This window comes from Bos indicus x Bos taurus, chromosome 14 (genome assembly GCF_003369695.1).
Source record: "Bos indicus x Bos taurus breed Angus x Brahman F1 hybrid chromosome 14, Bos_hybrid_MaternalHap_v2.0, whole genome shotgun sequence".
NCBI classification, from domain to species: domain Eukaryota; kingdom Metazoa; phylum Chordata; class Mammalia; order Artiodactyla; family Bovidae; genus Bos; species Bos indicus x Bos taurus.
In genome coordinates this window covers 28250509-28271574 of record NC_040089.1, presented here as the reverse complement: position 1 = coordinate 28271574, position 21066 = coordinate 28250509, and the positions used below count along the sequence as shown (strand labels likewise).

The window sequence follows — 21066 nt, the reverse complement described above, 5'->3', positions numbered from 1 at the left end:
CCAGGGAACCTTCCCGACCCAGGGATTGAACCTGTGTCTCCTGCATTGCAGGCAGATTATTTACCATCTTAGCCACCCAGGAAACCAATTTATGGTTCAATTCAGTTCAGTTCAGTCCCTCAGTCATGTCCGACTCTTTGCGACCCCATGAATTGCAGCACGCCAGGCCTCCCTGTCCATCACCAACTCCCAGAGTTCACTCAGACTCACGTCCATCGAGTCAGTGATGCCATCCAGCCATCTCATCCTCTGTCGTGCCCTTCTCCTCCTGCCCCCAATCCCTCCCAGCATCAGAGTCTTTTCCAATGAGTCAACTCTTCGCATGAGGTGGCCAAAGTACTGGAGTTTCAGCTTTAGCATCATTCCTTCCAAAGAAATCCCAGGGCTGATCTCCTTCAGAATGGACTGGTTGGATCTCCTTGCAGTCCAAGGGACTCTCAAGAGTCTCCTCCAACACCACAGTTCAAAAGTATCAATTCTTCGGTGCTCAGCTTTCTTCACAGTCCAACTCTCACATCCATACCTGACTACTGGAAAAACCATAGCCTTGACTAGATGGGACCTTTGTTGGCAAAGTAATGTCTCTGCTTTTGAATATGCTATCTAGGTTGGTCATAACTTTTCTTCCAAGGAGTAAGCATCTTTTAATTTCATGGCTGCAGTCACCATCTGCAGTGATTTGGGAGCCCAGAAAAATAAAGTCCAACACTGTTTCCACTGTTTTCCCATCTATTTCCCATGAAGTGATGGGACCAGATGCCATGATCTTCATTTTCTGAACATTGAGCTTTAAGCCAACTTTTTCACTCTCCACTTTCACTTTCACCAAGAGGCTTTTGAGTTCCTCTTCACTTTCTGCCATAAGGGTGGTGTCATCTGCATATCTGAGGTTATTGATATTTCTCCCAGCAATCTTGATTCTAGCTTGTGCATACTCTGCATATAAGTTAAATAAGCAGGGTGACAATATACAGCCTTAACGTACTCCTTTTCCTACTTGGAACCAGTCTGTTGTTCCATGTCCAGTTCTAACTGTTGCTTCCTGACCTGCATATGGGTTTCTCAAGAGGCAGGTCAGGTGGTCTGGTATTCCCATCTCTTTCAGAATTTTCCACAGTTTATTGTGATCCACACAGTCAAAGGCTTTGGCATAGTCAATAAAGCAGAAAATAGATGTTTTTCTGGAACTCTCTTGCTTGTTCAATGATCCAGCGGATGTTGGCAATTTGATCTCTGGTTCCTCTGCCTTTTCTAAAACCAGCTTGAACATCTGGAAGTTCATGGTTCACATACTGCTGAAGCCTGGCTTGGAGAATTTTGAGCATTATTTACTAGCGTGTGAGATGAGTGCAACTGTGCAGTAGTTTGAGCATTCTTTGGCACTGCCTTTCTTTGGGATTGTAATGAAAACTGACCTTTTCCAGTCCTGTGGCCACTGCTGAGCCAATTCCAAAAGTGTTATTCCAAAATGTGTGTGTCCTGAAAAGGTACCTTTGGCCATTCTGGCCATTCTGGTTCTGGGTTCACTCATTCTCTTCCACAGCTATCTACTTTCCGCTTGACTGAAGGCATTTATCTCAACCATCTGGAGAGGCACTCATCTTATTGCACTTCCCAGGGTAAAAGGCTCCAGGGCACTAAACCAAAGGGAAGTTTTAATTTCTTATGAGGGATGATAAAGTAACAGCTACTAATGACAAGGTAGGTAGCTTCCAAAATAATTGAAGGAGGACATAATTGATTTATCACTTGTAGTACTTTAAAATAATCTAACAATTTTTATTGAATTATAATTTACAATGTCCTGTTCGTTTCAGATGTACAGCAAAGTGTTTCAGTTATACACATATATTTATATATAGATATATATCTTTTTATAATTTTTTCCATTATAGGTTATTACAAGACATTGAGTATAGTTCTTTGTGATATATAGTATATCCTTGTTGGTCATCTATTTCATATATATTAGTGTGCATATTTTAATTCCAAACTGCTAATTTATCCTTCCCTAAAAAATAATTTTTTGACATATACTTCAACCACTTTATAATTCCCATTTATCCTATCTGCTTTCCTCCTTTATTTTTTCTCTTTTGTGTTTACCACTGTTTACCATGTTGTACTATATTTTGGGCTTTCCTTGTGGCTTAGTGGTAAAGAATCTGCCTGCCAATGCAAGGAGACCCAAGAGATGCAGTTTCGATCCCTGGGTTGGGAAGATCATCTGGAGAAGGAAATGGCAACCTACTCTAGGTTCTCGCCTGGAAATCCCATGGACAGAGAAGCCTAGCAGGCTGTGGTCCATGGGATGGCAGAGTTGGACATGACTGAGCAGGCACACACGCACTATATATTTTACTTAAAAAAAAAAAAACTCATTTGATATCTGACTCCTTTACTATAATTTAAGTTTTATGAGATAAAAATTTTTATCTGATCTTGTCTGGTTTTGTTCACTGCTATCTCCCCAGAACTTAGAACAGTGCCTGGTACAAGGTAAGCTCTCAAAACTATTTGGGGAGAGAAGGAATTAACACAATTGAGTGACATTGCTGTAACAAATTTCCTCCCATTCTTATATTGAAATGAGGTAAAAAGTACCTCAGGTACCTATTATGTTCTAGCAATAACTAATATTCATCTATGAATACATGAACTAATTGAAACAAAACCACCCTGTCCATTTTATTAAGAGGTACCCTTTCAATAAATATTTCATTTTATGTTTAAGACTTGTTCATCAATATCTGCAATAAATTTATGTTTGCCCAGTTCTAAAGTGTCAGTAGCTCACTCGTGTCTAAATCTTTGTTATCCCATGGACTGCAGCCAGACTCCTCTGTCCATGGAATTCTCCAGGCAAGAATACTGGAGTGGGTTACCATTTCCTTCTCCAGGGGATCTTTCCAACCCAGGGATCGAACTTGGGTCTCCAGCATTGCAGACATATTCTTTACCATCTGAGCCACCAAGGAAGCCCACTATTGTTCTAAAGATAAGCTTCAAATGTGAAATCTGATTTTGCCAAAATAAGGAAGGCACATTTTTTATTTTTAAAGATCATACCCACAATATTTGTCATATCACACTCTGTTACATTTGATTGTTGTTTGTTGTTGTTTAGCTGCTGAGTTGTATCTGACTCTTTGTGACCCCGTGGACTGTAGCCTGCCAGGCTCCTCTGTCCATGGGATTTCCCAGGCAAGAATACTGGAGTGGGTTGCCATTTCCTTCTCAAGGGGATCTTCCCAGTTCAGGGATAGAACTCACATCTCCTGCATTAGGCAGACCTTGGCAGGAGGATTCTTTATCACTGAGTCATCAGGGAAGCCATTTGATTGAGCTAGATTTTAATAATGGCAGATTATTAATTAGATGTTCATTTTATAGCCATACAAAATTTTGCAACTATTAAAAGTAAACAGTTATTTTTTTTGGTGGGGGCATTGTTTTCACAACTGTGTAGTATTTGAATTATATCCTAAAATTCTGTTATTGTAATGGTAAGCTTTACATCGAATTCTTGCTAATGAGACATTTGATTTGGTTGGTGCTAGTGGTAAAGACAATGGCACCCCACTCCAGTACTCTTGCCTGGAAAATCCCATGGACAGAGGAGCCTGGTAGGCTGCAGTCCATGGGGTCGCTAAGAGTCGGACACAACTGAGTGACTTCACTTTGACTTTTCACTTTCATGCATTGGAGAAGCAAATGGCAACCCACTCCAGTGTTCTTGCCTAGAGAATCCCAGGGATGGCAGAGCCTGGTGGGCTGCCACCTATGGGGTCGCACAGGGTTGGACACAACTGAGCGACTTCACTTTGACTTTTCACTTTCATGCATTGGAGAAGAAAACAGTAACCCACTCCAGTGTTCTTGCCTGGAGAATCCCAGGGATGGCGGAGCCTGGTGGGCTGCGGTCTATGGGGCTGCACAGAGTTGGACACAACTGAAGCGACTTAGCAGCAGCAGCAGCAGCAGTGGTAAAGAACTCACCTGCCATACCTGCCAATGTAGGAGACTAAGAGATGTGGGTTTGCTCCCTGGGTTGGGAAGGTCCCCTGGAGGAGGGCATGACAACCCATTCCAGTATTCTTGCCTGGAGAATCCATTGGACAGAGGAGCCTGGTGGGCTACAATCCATAGGGTTGCAGAGTTGGACATGACTGAAGTGACTTAGCATGCACTCTTGAGCCTTTTTTTTTTTTTTTTTTTTTTTTAGCTTTTAACTGGCATTGTTTTATTCTCCAGTCATTTTTCCTCATAGTAGCACAGACACTGAGGGGAAATCACTCTCTTTTTTCTTGGTATTTCAAGTCACTCTATGGGATTCTTTGTACGTAATACATTCCCTTTGTACAAAGTGCGCAGAGTGACATTTCCCCAATGCTTTCAGTGTTATTTCTTTAGGTGCATGGGTACACTCATTCTATGACACTATTTGAATAGAAACTACAAAATTTCTATTTTGTATTCTATAAATCTATACAGTTTTTCTGTAAGGATACCACGGACAGTCTCTAGCATTTTGTCTTGATTCTTGTGCGAGGGGAACCTGTTTATGGTGTCCCTACAAGGTGCTGTGATAATAAAGCATCTGTTGCTATAATTTCTTCTCTCACTCTTGACTGCTAGAGTTGTATCATCTTTATAAAAATGCCTAGGACATATTGGCTCCCACAGCCTTTTTCCTCAATGCACACATACACTTTTTAGTTTTCATTTTCTCATATTCAGGAAGAAAGGACCTAGGTCCTTTTCTTTTTCCTTTTTAATTTTCATCTTTAATCGTATAGTTGCTTTTATAAAATTAGTTTTTGTTGGCATAGCATTGCCTCACCATGTTGTTTGTTTCTGCTGTACAGGAAAGTGAATCAGCTATATGTTTACATATATCCCCTCTTTTTTTTTGTAAATTGTTTTCTATTCCTTTTAAAGTGCTTCCCAGGTGGCACAGTGGTAAAGAATCTGCTTGCCAATGCAGGAGACGCAGGAGATGTGGCTTCAACTCCTGGGTCGGGAAGAGCCCCTGGAGTAGGAAATGGCAATCCACTCCAAGTATTCTTGCTTAGAGAATTCCGTGGACAGAGGAGCCTGGTGGGCTACAGTCCATGGGGTCGCAACGAGTCAGCCAGGGCTGAGCACGCAAGCATGCACGCACACACAGTCCCTTTAAAGTTACTCAGGTTTTTAAAGCCACAGAAGTTGTACTCCTTTCCTTTTGTAGATATACTGCTAACCCTTTGGTTCATCTTCATCGGTAATTGGGTAGAATGGCTGCTTACTATTAACAACTGCAATTTGGCTTTCCTGAAGTCTCTTTCAAAGTTTTTATAAGTTTTCAATTACTGTATGCTCAGAATCAGGGTTGGCTGAAGGCCTCTGCATCATTACTATTAGGCTCATTCAGAGGAATATTTTATTCTAGAGGAAAAAAGATTTTTAAAAATTCTGAAAACACCTCCCTCTTCTATTTTTGGAGCTCCCTTTTCATTTTTTATTTGGATGAATTTCCTCTTTTGTTTTTCTCATGGGTCCACATTTCTGAAGGCAGATGTTCCCATAATCAGAGCACACAGTTTCTTTCCACCTTAAAATTTTCCATGAGTATATAATACTTAAACAATGGCACAGTGAATTTCTAAGATCTGTTTGGGGTCAATAAAGCAGAATGGAATGACTCAGAGAAAAAATATTAAATTAAAAAGGTAAGGGCTAAAAACAGCTCTAAGAATTTGTCTAAACAGGTACATATTCCCCCCTTATACAATGTATTTTTCTTAGTTATTCAATGTTTCCCCAATATATTTTTATCATTCATTTAAATCTAGCTAATGTTTTATTTTGCTCTATAAATCAAGTGACAAATACTTGTTGACTTTGAAGTCTCTATAATTCAGTTTTTCCTGTCTGCTTCTACAATTTTGAACATTTCCCCTTTGAATATTCTTTTTCCTTTTAAAAATAGCCTCTATTATTACTTTTGGTTTTTCAATTTCTAGGATAGACTCCATCCCCAAAATGCCATTTCTTCTGAGATCATTTTATAAATTCTCTTTCTATGAATGACTATTCAAAGAAAATTGAATCTGATCATATTCTTTCCAAGATTAAATCTTTTCATTGATTCCACATCATCTATCAAAGCATCCCAGCTGTTGAGACCTGAGTAGGTACAGCTGACAGGATATTGATTCCCTAATTCCCTGGTGTGTGTTTGGTGGGGACAGGGGGCCATGCTCATACCCGCATGCTTGCTGAGCAAGACTAGGGGTAGCTAGTGGTCTGGGGTGGTCATTTATTGCTGGGAAAAAGTAACTTATTTGTCACAGTGTGCCTCATAAATTTTGACTTTTCTCTATAAGTGCCAAGATATAAAATAGGTTGGGACTCACTTGCCTGGAGAATCCCATGGACAGAGGAACCTGGTGGGCTACAGTCTATGGGGTCACAAAGAGTCAGACACTACTAAAGTGACTTAGAGTTAACAATGGTATAAGACAGAATCCAAGGTCCCGAAAAGACTGACCCTGTTCACTTAGTGAACTGAACACACCCCATATTCATCACTTCCTGAGTACCCCATGGTTTCCCCACACTGGTTTGACATATCTTTTTGCCAGCATTTTAATGTCCTCTTCCTTATAATTTTCTTCATATAAGACCATGTTCTCATGCTCTGAGAAGCCATGCTTGATGCTCTGACAGGTGATTAGCTTCTGCTGATTTTTTTCTGTGCCTCTGATTCACTTTATGCAGACCATGATCTGCACTTCACTCGTTCATCATTATTTACATACCTGGCTCACTTATTGGATGTGAGATCTCCTAAGAAAGGGACCAAGGCTTACTGATCTCTGTATCCTTGTGGGTCTAATACATAGCAGTCTTTCAGTAACTGTTTCTTGAACTAATGAATCAAATGAATAAAGGATTAGCTACTTAAACTTGTTTAAGTCTTAAAATTAAACAATAGTATTCTGGATCTGGACTATACTTTCAGACACGGAAAGGTCAATGACTATAGAACAAGAAGAGATTTTGGAAAATGCCAAATCTAGTTGAGCACTGCAAGAATTTGCAACCTACCTAGAATATAGAAAGAACACAGAATACCATCAGGAGATATGGTTGAAAGAAGATAAGTGGAACGTCAACAGAACATTTGAGTCACATGGGAAGACATTAAAATGTTTTAGAGGGTTAGTGACTATAAAGCCAACCAGAAAGAGATTCTTGATAGGAGTAAAGTCTTGTGTCTACTCAAATCTAATGTCATCTGAGTCCCAATGCTGTGGGCTGCTGAATTAGTTACATTGGAAAGATATGGCATGAGATGTCTTCTTGTTCCACCAACTATTTTAAAAAGCTCTGAAAATCCATTCCCTGTCCATGGAATTCTCCAGGCAAGAATACTGGAGTGGGTTGCTATTCCCTTCTCCAGGGGATCTTCCCTCCCTGGAGATCAAACCCAGGTCTCTTGCATTGCAGGCAGATTCTTTACCTTCTGAGCCACCAGAAAAGCCCTTAACATGCAGCAAAATCAAATCATCTGAGATGTTTACTTAATAGAGAAATAGATTCCAACATTTATTTCAATATTTATTCACCGTGGTGGTTCCACCATTTTGAACATGTGACTTCCAAAGCTTCTATGCTGGTCTGTAACCAAGAGGCAGAAAGGGGAAGAACATGGAGAACCACATAGGGGAGGATTTGGAGGCCAAGCCTGGAAGTGGGGGTGTCTCTTCTGCTCACATTCCATGATCTGGAATTCAGTGTCATGGGACACCCAACTGCAGGGAGCTTGGGAGATGCAACCCAGCGGTCTGCCAGAAGAAGAACACACAAATGGCAAATAGCTGGCAAGCCCCTGACACAAGCACATATGTTCAAGCTTGGCAGCTGACTGAACTGTATACAGCAAAGAAAGATGTTCTCAGGGTATGCCATTCACTCTAATATAGACTTTGTGTTCTTCTTATAATCAGAGAGAGAGAGCAAGAGCAAACAAAAGAGAAGCGAGACAGAAGACAGCAAGAGCAGACATGGGTTTGATACCTGGGCCAGGAAGATACCCTGGAGGAGGGCATGACAACCCCCATCAGTATTCATGCCTGGGAAATCCTATGGACAAAGAAACCTGGCAGGCTACAGTCCATAGAGTGGCAAAGAGTCAGACAGGACTGAGCGACTGAGCATGCACGCACAGCTTTATTCATAAGCTGAAGAAAAAGATTCAAGGAGAGGAAGAAACTAGGATGGGGAAGGGAAAAAGAGATAAAGCCAGGGAGGTGGAGAGAGAATCATTAATGATGCCAGCTGCCTGAATACGTGGGAAGGACGCACAGAGGAGCCACAGGAGCCCCAGGACAGAGTGAAGGTCCCCCTCTTCTGTGTCAGCAAGAAGAAAATCATGGATAAATATGGACAGCTCTGATGGGAAAGAGACCCAAGGAGCCTGTGGGAAGCCATGTCTGCTGGCTTGCCTTCTCTATATCTTAGAGTGTCATGCTGTCAGTGCAGAGCAGAGGAGGACAAAGATGCCACAATTACATCACCTGTCTGGGCTTCATGTCCTCATTCCTAAAATGAGAGTAAGGACTCCAAAGTTGCAGTGTAGGGAGCTCTAAGGCTGCAGTTTTCACGGACCAGGAGACGCCATTGATTTGGAATGCGTGAGAGGAAGCAGAGGGGGCCCTCACACACGTGCCCTCGTGGGGCAGCATCAGGGCCAGTGGGTAAGGCACATGCTTCTCTGCTGCTCAGGGACCAATCACTGGACAGCTCAGGGATGGCTGGAGAGAAACAAGGGCTCAGTTTACCCATGGTAGGGCTGCCTGAGCAGCTCAGTTGGATGACTGAGAAGGGTGGGGATGAGTTGGGATGGGGCTACTGACTTTAGAATTAAAATGAAAATACAAGGGATCATGTCAGAATACTGCTAGCTCCTCTGTCCCTTGGGTTTCTAAATTTTCCCACTAATAATGCATTATTATTGAATAAATAATAAAAACTATTGCCCAGGATCCACATAAAATCCCTACATTCCCCCCACCCCTTTCTTTTTCTTACTGCATTTAGGATGCCATGAGGATGTGAACTTTCTTTTTTTCTGTTGTTCCCTCATAATCACCTCTGGCTCCCAAATCTCTCATCTTCCATTCTGTACCATCTGGATGGCAGATCCTTCAGTCTTCCTTCTCAGGGAAGGGCATGCCCCACAGCTTGGACTCTTGGTAACCATAAGAACCTGGGAGCTCCAACCTGTCTGACCCCGGTTGTAGGGAGATGAGATCATGTCTCTTTTGAGTTGACAGGCATCTGTGTAGAGGGCTTGCCTTAAGGGGTGAAGCTGGTCTTCACACTGCCTGGGCTGTTAGTCTGGAGCAGAGAGATGAGGATGTCTTGAATAGCAACCTGATATTTACCATTTGAAATGCATGAAGAAAAGGTGATGCACTTGATGGTGCCTTGAAATACTCCTGGCTCTGGGCGTCATCCACAGGGCTGTGATGTTAGAGCTAAGTGCTTGGGGGCCCCTAATGGGAGATTCTATTAGTTAATGGGCACAGAGCTAGGTATTGGCAGAATGAGGACCAATCTCATTTAAAAACTTTCTAACATACAGTTTCAAGTGGAAACACAGAAAAATTAAACCCGTTTCTGACTGTCTAGGCACCATTTCACTGTGAGGTTAGCCCTGACTTTGGAGCTGGTTTTAGTATTTGCTGTCGACTCCATGGAGAGTCCCTCCTTGACTTACTGGTTTGGGGAGCTGGGTGTTGATGACATCCCTCTTGAGAGACATTGGGATGTGTAAAATCCCCCAACCATGAAATCACTGATGTCTTTGACGCTGACTCTGGGCTCTTTCTTCAGTCTTGAGGCTGGGCAAGTACAGGGCTTGTAAGCCTGTGGAGTGCAGCCCAACAACCCTCAAACATACACATATTTCAAAGCTCACAAAATAAAGAAACGTTTTCTCTTCTGAGGATCATTCAGGCCTCTGCTGCTTTCTCTCTCTCCTCTACTGCCTGACTTCTGGGTCACATTATTTTTCTAAGGCTTTTCCAGACATCACAAAATGAAGGAAGTGAAACTGGAAATTAACACTCAAATTAGTCAGTTTCCCTCCCATTAGCTTCTCCGGTAAACTCTTGGCAGGACCTAAGTTCGCATCATTGCTACGGTACTATCACCTTGCTCTCTTAACAGGAATTCACAGAAAGACAAGCAAATACATGAGCACTAGCCTATGGGAAGCCTCAAGGACAGCAGATATGCAATTATTTTTCCAAAGCTTGTGCTTCTTTCCAATAAAAAGTTCCCCAAACTACATTAGCAAGGGTCAAACAGTTGTATAAAGAGGTATTTTGAGATTTTAAAAATAAAATACTGAACCCACATCTAGGGAATTTGTTTTCTTTTCAAAAACTAACACTTAGGGTTTTCAACTGTACATTTCTCCAGCCATTCAACATATACATAGTAGGCTGGGCTTTGCAAGCCCAACAGATGCTCCATTCGCAATTTGCAACCTAATGTCAGATGAAGCAGTGCTAGCAAAAGATCCTCTGAAAAAACCTGACTATATTTATAAAGTTAATACTATTTGTCAGCGTCTTTGCTTCTCCACCACACTTCCTTGAATTAAAAAAGCTGTTTTTAGTAAAACTGACAAGACAGTAGCCATCCCACAAGTTCATTTTCAGCAGTAAATGGTTCACAAACAAGATGTTGACATGTTTTTACTATTACAGGTTCCAAATACCCTGGTCTCACAAAAGTGTTCAAAGAGATTGACAGATATTAAAAAAAGAAATAAAAAATGAAATAGATATAAATAGGCTTTTTCATGAGAATGAATGATGAACAGTATTGACCCTACTTAGCAGCACTCTTGCTTTTGAGAGCTTTTTATTTCATTGTCTTTGACCTGCAATCATAGTCTTTATAGGAAATGGCGAAAGAGTCTGAAAGGTAACTAAGATGGGTGGCTGGAAATAAATGTTTCCTCAAGCATTTATTACCCTTCAGAAATGTCCATCAGCTGAAATGTTAGTCCCATAGAGCCACTTAAGCACTGCAGAGGAGAGAGGCAGGTAGTTATTAATTTTTAAGGATGGCTGACAGCTTTCAGTCCATGAGCAAGGCTTAACTTTGCATTTTGAATAATGCAGAGATTTTCATTAGTTAGAATAGGAATCAAAATGATAAATGTTATTTTGTCTGCCAAAATACTATGACTTTACATTGTCTATTTGCAGTTACCTTTCAGAAGAAGCTTTCCAGAAGTATGCTTAGATAAACTGAAAGGCTACCAGTATTGTTTTCTTATTTGATGTTTACATTCTGGAAACAAAATTCAAAGGACACATCTTCTTGATTGGAGGTTGGTAATGCTCTCTCGCTAGCTCAGTGGTGGCTCCAAAGGGCAGTTCATTATTACCTGACAGCTAAGTGTTGGCATAAATTGCACTAGTCTATGGGATCAATGCAATCAGTTTCAGACATTTCTTTTTGCTCACATCTACCTTCTGAAGACTCTGGGACAATTTAATTACAACTGCACTTAGAGTCCTACTTCTTTCCATAAAAAAATGTAAGATTACCCTCACTTTGAGAACTATCAGACTAAAAGGTTTGTGATTGCTTTTTACTGTCATCTTGCTTCCAGCCAATTATCATGTCAAGTTCGTCTGGGGCGTATTTACTTCATTTTGAGCACCCAAGACCCTTTTGGCTCTAAGTATTATTTGAATTGATGGTAACACAACTACTTTATCTGGATGTCTCTTGGTAACTTAATGTATGATCCTAGTAACAAACACTAGAATTAAACCATTAATAGAATAGGCTGCTAGCAGCTGCTTCAATGACGGTTTCATGGGCATTAAAATAGCTGATTCAGAGATTTCTATACAGAAATGTAAGGTAGTTAAAGACTCTAAAATCAATGAAACCATAATGTCTGCCAGTAGCAAGCTGATTCATATACATGGACATTATTATGCCATAAAAGGCTGAAAGAAGGTCAAAAATGTTTTACTCAATTTAGATGAATCTTTTATTTTGCATGTCATTTTGCATTTCCAAATTTAGCTTAAAATCACAAGCTTCAAGGAAAAGTCCTTTATGTATTTATTCTACTAGATAAAAGACTATTGATTAATCTGCCTGCCCTCACACAAGAAGGTAGGATAAATGAAGAATTGGCATCATTTGAGAACCTCTGATCAGTTCAGTGAGGAGAAGAAAGAAGATCCTTTTGGTACCTGCTCAAAAGTACTTTATAAGATATCCAGCTGGGATTTATCAATCAATGTATTAATATCATGCTTTGTAGAAGCATTTATACAGCCCCAACTCTAATAATTTTGTAAGGTCCCAATTCCAGTTAAAATTGTCCTTGCTCAACTGGTTGTTTTTGGCTGTGCAGACTGTCTTAGCTGTGCACTGGAAGCATTCTGCTGATTTTCAGTACGTAAACTTTGTAAGATTGCAGAACTACTACTGGAACACCTGAAAATATAACTTTTGAAGTTAACCTCATAGTTGGAAGTGTTGTCGTTACAGCAGCACTTTTGAAATGTCAGAAACTTTCCAGATCAATTAGCATTATAAAAGAGAGCCACAAACAGGCACAAAAGAGATGATGTGGAAAAAAAAAAGAGATGATGTGGTATGTTTGCATATTTTCACTGCCTGGTGAGTTTAATCTCAAGGTCTAGTATTTCTCCAAAGGAACATTTCATGCAAAGATGAGCTCGATAAAGGACAGAAATGGTATGAACCTAACAGAAGCAGAAGATATTAAGAAGAGATGGCAAGAATACACAGAAGAACTGTACAAAAAAGAGCTTCACGACCCAGATAATCACGATGGTGTGATCACTGACCTAGAGCCAGACATCCTGGAATGGGAAGTCAAGTGGGCCTTAGAAAGCATCAGTATGAACAAAGCTAGTGGAGGTGATGGAATTCCAGTTGAACTATTCCAAATCCTGAAAGATGATGCTGTGAAAGTGCTGCACTCAATATGCCAGCAAATTTGGAAAACTCAGCAGTGGCCACAGGACTAGAAAAGGTCAGTTTTCATTCCAATCCCAAAGAAAGGCAATGCCAAAGAATGCTCAAACTACCGCACAGTTGCACTCATCTCACATGCTAGTAAAGTAATGCTCAAAATTCTCCAAGCCAGGCTTCAGCAATATGTGAACCGTGAACTTCCTGATGTTCAAGCTGGTTTTAGAAAAGGCAGAGGAACCAGAGATCAAATTGCCAACATCTGCTGGATCATAGAAAAAGCAAGAGAGTTACAGAAAAACATCTATTTCTGCTTTATTGACTATTCCAAAGCCTTTGACTGTGTGGATCACAATAAACTGTGGAAAATTCTGAAAGAGATGGGAATACCACACCACCTGATCTGCCTCTTGAGAAATTTGTATGCAGGTCAGGAAGCAACAGTTAGAATTGGACATGGAACAACAGACTGGTTCCAAATAGGAAAAGGAGTGCATCAAGGCTGTATATTGTCACCCTGCTTATTTAACTTATATGCAGAGTACATCATGAGAAATGCTGGACTGGAAGAAACACAAGCTGGAATCAAGATTGCCGGGAGAAATATCAATAACCTCAGATATGCAGATGACACCACCCTTATGGCAGAAAGTGAAGAGGAACTCAAAAGCCTCTTGATGAAAGTGAAAGTGGAGAGTGAAAAAGTTGGCTTAAAGCTCAACATTCAGAAAACGAAGATCATGGCATCCGGTCCCATCACTTCATGGGAAATAGAAGGGGAAACAGTGGAAACAGTGTCAGACTTTATATTTCTGGGCTCCAAAATCACTGCAGATGGTGACTGCAGCCATGAAATTAAAAGACGCTTACTCCTTGGAAGGAAAGTTATGACCAACCTAGATAGCATATTGAAAAGCAGAGACATTACTTTGCCAACAAAGGTTCGTCTAGTCAAGGCTATGGTTTTTCCTGTGGTCATGTATGGATGTGAGAGTTGGACTGTGAAAAAGGCTGAGTGCCGAAGAATTGATGCTTTTGAACTGTGGTGTTGGAGAAGACTCTTGAGAGTCCCTAGGACTGCAAGGAGATCCAACCCGTCCATTCTGAAGGAGCTCAGCCCTGGGATTTCTTTGGAAGGAATGATGCTAAAGCTGAAACTCCAGTACTTTGGCCACCTCATGAGAAGAGTTGACTCATTGGAAAAGACTGTGATGCTGGGAGGGATTGGGGGCAGGAGGAGAAGGGGGCGACAGAGGATGAGATGGCTGGATGGCATCACTGACTCGATGGATGTGAGTCTGAGTGAACTCCGGGAGTTGGTGATGGACAGGGAGGCCTGGCGTGCTCCGATTTATGGGGTCAAAAAGAGTCGGACATGACTGAGTGACTGATCTGATCTGAGTATTTCTTCCATTGACTAAATAAATCCTCTTTGTTAACTGGATTCCAGTTCATACACCATGAGCTGTACCTATTTGGTGGTAAGAATTTACTCTTTTGCAATTACGTTATAGAAAGAAGTTGTAACAGTTAACTAGACACTGACCCTCATTTTTTAAAAAAAGAGTCAACTTTACAACCCAGACAGTAACTGCAGTGATATAACCAAATCCCCAGGATGGTTGGTTATGATTTATTTATCTAATAATAATTTATTTTTAAAAAGCAAATTTAAGGTTTTTGGTATGACATGAGCCTATAATGAAATTGTGCCAAGAAGTGCCTTATCGATTAGCAGGTGTTCCATAAATGCCAGTTGTTGGCCTCTGTTGCTAAGGTTCTTTCCACATAACTTCCAGTAATAATGTCTTTTTGTTTTTTTTTTTTTAGTGTTCTGCTAAAATGTGACTACTTATTATCATTCCATTAATTGTTTTTCAGCATGTCTCTCTCTTTATTTACATCTTACATTGAAGGTTGTCATTTTTGTTTCCTTTATGGAGTTTATATACATATGTAGTGCTTGATATATTGTATTATCCTATTGATGTTATTGCTATTAGTCAGATTTCAAAATTCTGCAGCCAGCATACTTATAACTGGTGATAGATAAAGCAACCCTAATTTTCTACTCTGAAAGACATTTAGGTCTCTGATGAAAAGTTACTAAAATGATACAGCAGCAATCAGTGGGCATCTCTGTCTCTCCACATTCTTTTGCATGACTTGGATTGAGGGCTTCCATACTTGGTGCAATCTTATTTGTGTGCAGGATAGTTTGTAAATGTTTGATTGTAACTTTACTCTGTTGATTTTAATCATTTAAAATTCCAAATATAAAACATTTCATGATCCTGTAATGATTAGTTTTGGAAGCTAATCTCATGCAAAATAAACTCAGAAGCAGATAAAATAATACTTACAGGTATCCTCTTCTTCCATGAAAATACTGATCACATAACAGGCATACACAAAACCAACCAACTGCAAAGAAGAAAAAAAAGTCTTGAAAATCTAGGACAAATGTCCATAATTAAAGAGACTGTATAATCAGTAGATAAAGAATATACAGTAGTATCATCTATGAATTTGTAACATTTAGAAAAAAAACTTAAATGCTATTTAAATATTTTAAAATAATAGCTATGATTTTTGAGAAGGAAATGGCACCCTACTCCAGTACTCTTGCCTGGAAAATCCCATGGACGGAGGAGCCTGGTAGGCTGCAGTCCATGGGGTCACTAAGGGTCAGACATGACTGAGCGACTTCACTTTCACTTTTCACTTTCATGCATTGGAGAAGGAAATGGCAACCCACTCCAGTGTTCTTGTCTGGAGAATCCCAGGGACGGGGGAGCCTGGTGGGCTGCCATCTGTGGGATTGCACAGAGTCGGACATGACTGAAGTGACCTAGCAGCAGCAGCAGCTATGATTTTAAAGAAACTTTTTCATTTTTACTTAGGCTTAATGACTTTCTAAAGTAGTACACAGAAATGGGAAAAATTATAGATATATTTTACTTAGATTTTGATTTGGAACAAATCACAGATATTTCCCTTAGATTTTGATTTGGTATTTCCAGTTCTTATATTTTAAAATCACCACAGGTTATTCAGAACATACATATTTAAGTTTTTACTATTTGTAGAGCAATTTGTAGCACTTTTCATTATTACCACAACTATTTTAATGTTTAATCACCACAAGGGGAATCAAAATATGTTCATTGTAAATTAAATACCAATCATTTATTTAATTATGGAAAATGCTTTGAAAATGTAAATTCTAATTAAGTGTTAAATTGCTTTGTTAATTATAAATGGCCAGCTGCAAACACCAGGTATGCCGCTGCTGCTTAGTCACTTCAGTCGTGTGCAACTCTTTCTATGGACTGTAGCCCGCCAGGCTCCTCTGTCCATGGGATACTTCAGGCAAGAATACTGGAGTGGGTTGCTATGCCCTCCAGGGGATCTTCCTCACCTAGGGATCAAACCTGGGTCTCCTGCATTGCAGGCAGATTCTTTACGGCTAAGCCACCTGGGAAAATGCAAACACCAGGTATATTGTTCTTCTTTCTTGACTGCTCCTACTTTGTTTCTGCATCTCCTCCTTTTCCTAATTAGTAACTATTTCAATCTGCTCTTCGGAACTCAGGGAATGTTTCAGAAGCTGAAGCCATTTTCTCACAAAGAAACAGGGACATGAAAAGGCTTTTGTACCCAAGGGGGCGCCACAGGATCCTGCTTGGTTTCAGGGGCTAGGATGTGTGTGTGTGCCCGTAGTTGACGGGGTAAGGCCTTCTGAAGACAGCTGGACTCCACCCAAGAGAACAGTATACTTTGAGTTCTTCTGCAGCCAAGTCAGAGGGGGGCTCCTATTCCTTCACAGGCTACGGCTAGTACTTTAGAAATACATGTGACTTTCCGACATGCAGTCCAGGTGAGGCTGTGTGAGTGTGTGCTCAGTTGTTAAGGCGTATCCGACTCATTGCAACCCCATGGACTGAAACCTACCAGGCCCCTCTGTCCATGGGATTTCCCAGGCAAGAATCCTGGAGTGGGTTGCCATTTCCTCCTCCAGGGGATCTTTCTGACCCAGGGATCGAACTTGCATCTCCTGTGTCTCCTGCATTGGCAGGCAGATCCTTTACCATTTAGTCACCTGGGAAGCCAGAGTCAAACTACACATTATTTATTGTTAAAAGCTTGTTTTTCTTCAGTTTTTAGAAAATAAATAAATACATAAATAGAAACAGAAGTAATATTTTCTCCTTACGTTCCCAGGTGTTATCGTGTTCACTCTTTTCAATACACATGTTCTACTTTGGATTCCTTGATGTAGCTCTTTGGATGAATATGCCCTACTGTGGGGAACTGACTTTGACGATGGCCCACTGGCTTGAAGAGCAGTTCAGTGAGTTCAGGTGCCACGAGTCCTAGTGACATAAATAGGCAGCTCACATTTCCTTTGAACACTGAAGAGCTAGACAAAGTGACAGCCAAACAAATCAAGTCTCTTCGTGTGCAGTGTGACCAGGATGACTGATACTCTGGGTCTCTTCTACTCACTTGGCAAGGAGAAGGTTAGTAGAAGACTGAATGAATCATGTTACAATAAGAACAATTCTGAACTGGTTTTGTTACTTTGCTTACAGACCAATGTTTAGATGCTACACCGTTTGCTTTATCTTGGCAGTTGCATATTGAATAGTTAGCCCATAGTTGCTTGATAGCTTAGGTAATCCAATAATTTTTCCCACACAGTGAACTCAGGTAAATTAAATCTCACAAATCATTATTTTTCCATTTACGTAGGTGCAAGATAAGCAAAATGTTTTGATTGAGTGTTGTAGGACTTTTCTAGTATAAAGTTAAGGCTTTCATGATAGCTCAGTTCTCCAATGAATAATACTTTTCTACTTTCCTAACAGACTATATATCTTTACAAAAAATCTAACACTTCTACTTACACATTTATGTTGATTTGAAGTAAGATAAGTTATTGTTTTATCTTCATTGATATCTTTTGAGATGACAATGATGCTGATATTAGCCTATTATTAGCCTCTCTGACAGGGAACATATTTTGGTTTTTTTTTTGTTTTTTGTTTTTTTTTTAGCATTGGCTCATTCCATTTGGCATGCTGGATCCATCTGCATTTACTAGTTGGTTCACTGGCATTTCCTGGAAGGAAGGCCAGAGTATTGACTAGAAGGGCCCATGAGAACACACTTGGTGAGTTCAGTGCTGAAACACTGTTTTCACATATCAATATGCAGAGCTAATCTGACAGGGTTGAAAAAAATCCCATCCTGATAGAGAAATTTTAACTTAAAATGAAGTCTATCCCATCTCCTCTGGTTTGCCCTTCCAGTTGTTACAAGAGACCTGGAAAATAGTAACTGTTAAAATGCAAGTTAGAAAGTTCTGATTCCATCATTTGAGTAAGTTGAAATTTAGGGAGAGGATTGGGGTTAGGATGAGACATTGAGCAGTTAGTAGGACTACATAAGAAGATGATCATAGATGTACTTTTAAAAAAAGTTATTTATTGATTGATTTTTGTCTCACTGGGTCTTTGTTTTTGCACTGGGGCTTTCTCTAATTGTGGTGAGTGGGGATTACTCTTAGTTGTGGTGTGTGGGCTTCTCATTTTGGTGGCTTCTCTTGTTGCAGAGCAGAGGCTCTATGCTCACAGGCTTCAGTGGTTGTAGTATGTAGGCTCAGTAGTTACAGCGTGCGGGCTCTAGTGTGTGTGGGCTTCAGTTGCCATCGTATATTAGCCTATGTGAATCTTCCCAATCAGGGATCGAACTCATGTCCCTTGCATTGGCAGGAGGATTCTCAGCCACTGTACCACCAGAGAAGTCCATAGATGTACTTTTATAAAGGCAAAAGAAGCAAACTCAGTTGAATAATTTTTCAAATAAAATTTTCAAAAAGTATGTTTTTATTTAAGTCTTGTTTATCTTGTATTTCTTCCCTGCATTTTAGGACCATAGATTATTTTTAAATTATTGGGTTAACTGTGTTTCTGAAAAGATTGTCTATATACTTAAGATTATTGGTCAATATATTTATTACTCTTTTTCCAAATGAGCCTTTTAAGTAGCAGAAAATAAGATGAGGTTCTTAGTTATACTGGCATCACACTATTTTCCCCTAGTTGGTGAAAATTTTTTTGTTAATGAAATGTGAGAACACCCAGTTTTAAAGAAACAGAGCAACGCATAGCATAGCAACAGAAAATTTGCAGATCCAATTGTTTATTAATGGATCTTAATAATATCCTGACATATGAAACAAAAGGAATTTTGGGTAATTGAAATATGCAATACCATTAGCTGGAAACAGAAAGATAAAGACCTGCCATATTGGCAATATTGGATTACTGTCCAAGTCTTCAAACAGAATTTGCCAGTCATAATCTCAATATTATAACAAATGAATTAATTAAAACATATCCTTTTACTTTTGCTTCATTGATTGGCATACTAATAAATTATTTACTCCCTAAATTACTTTTGCTCTCATGATTAACCAAACTGCTATTTCATTAATAATGCTATTCTCATGAGAACATGTCTAGACACCATGTTAATCACTGATTTGTAGACGGCTGACTGTTGTGTAGTTCTTGGTTTCCCAGAAAATGAGTTGAAATAGTCCCCATGGCTTTCTGCTTATCTCTAAGAAATGGAATAAAATACATTCTTGCCAATAGCAAAGACACAAAATAAACAACATCAGGATAATAATCCTGATTATTTCTGCTTCAAATAAAGTTTTGAAAGAGTCATTCATTTTAAAGACATCTTTTTTCTCTTCTGTTAAAGACATCCATCTCTATGGTTATAACATTCAAATGATTTTCTCCTTCTGACTGCATAAATTCCATCTTTTTCAATATATTAAATGGATGCAAATGGCCTAAGACTAGATTCCAGCACCTTTGTGTGTGTGTGAAGGGATTGATTCGTTTTTGCAAGTAGAATTTGTGTAGAAAATTGATTTGTTTGGGCTGCAAGCCTTTAGGGCTTCCCAGGTAGAGCTAGTGGTAAAGAATCCATCTGCCAGTGCAGGAGACACAAGAGATGTGGGTTTAACCACTGGGTCAAGAAGATCCCTTGGAGAAAGAAATGGCAACTCCCTCCAGTATTTTTGCTGGGAAATCCCATGGACAGAGGAGCCTGGCAGGCTTGTATAAGGATTGACAGGATTAGATTTCACTCATGCAGGACAGCTAACCATGGTCTGTGTGTCCTGCTAATTGTGAGTCTTGGTAAGAATAAGTCAAAGAAATGAAAATTTCTACAAGCCTGAGTGTCTTGTGTATGTACTCAGTCTCTTCAGTCGTGTCTGACTCTTTGAAACCCCATGGACTGTAGCCCGCCAGACTCCTCTGTCCATGGGATTCTCCAGGCAAGAATATTGGAGTGGATTGTCATTCCCTCCTCCAGGGGATCTTCCCCACCCAGGGATGGAACCTGAGTCTCCTGAGTCTCCTGCATGACAGACTGATTCTTTACTGCTGAGCCACTGGGGAAACCCCTGAGTGTCTTAAGGGATCACTTTTCATTGGAGTGGATGGTGAGAAAAACTCATTTAGGGAATGCAGAGAGGAAAACTTGTTCAGTACTTGCCTTAGGAGAGAATTGGGAGATTTGAGGGAAGCCAGAAGGATTCATGAGCAAAAATAAGTCCCCGATACTGTCCCAAATTTCCCACCACTCACGCCAACATTTAAGTCCTAAAGCTTAAGAGAATCTGTAAGGAAGGAGGGAAGTTTTTCTATTTAACAAACAGATTCTAAATGGCTCTTTGTTAGTCCAAATTTTTCCTCAAGTCCAAAAGGACTTTATAAAAGTTTTGGCCCAAGTCCCTCCCACGGGATGCAGGCAGAGGCTGGCATGCTTAGCTCTTAGCTTCTGTGTCCCTACAGACGTCATTAAGTTGAACATTTGTGAGTAGAAAGCATCTGCATGTAATTTATTTGGGTTAAGGTGTTAAGTTACTTATAAAAGAAACCATAGCTACCTAATGTCAGAATGTGCAGGATTTGGGATTTTACTCTATGTATAATCTAACAAGTT

At 40.1% G+C, this 21066-nt stretch overlaps 1 protein-coding gene across 2 annotated transcripts in view; it reads right to left on the bottom strand.

Annotated features, from left to right (window-relative positions):
• Positions 1–21066, bottom strand: part of NKAIN3 (sodium/potassium transporting ATPase interacting 3) — a 535514-nt gene that overhangs the window by 23294 nt on the left and 491154 nt on the right. For both annotated transcript variants that reach the window (XM_027561061.1, XM_027561060.1), the window contains exon 5: positions 15396–15456. In XM_027561061.1, the coding sequence (XP_027416862.1) occupies positions 15396–15456 (61 nt within the window). The remainder of the gene's footprint in view (positions 1–15395; positions 15457–21066) is intronic.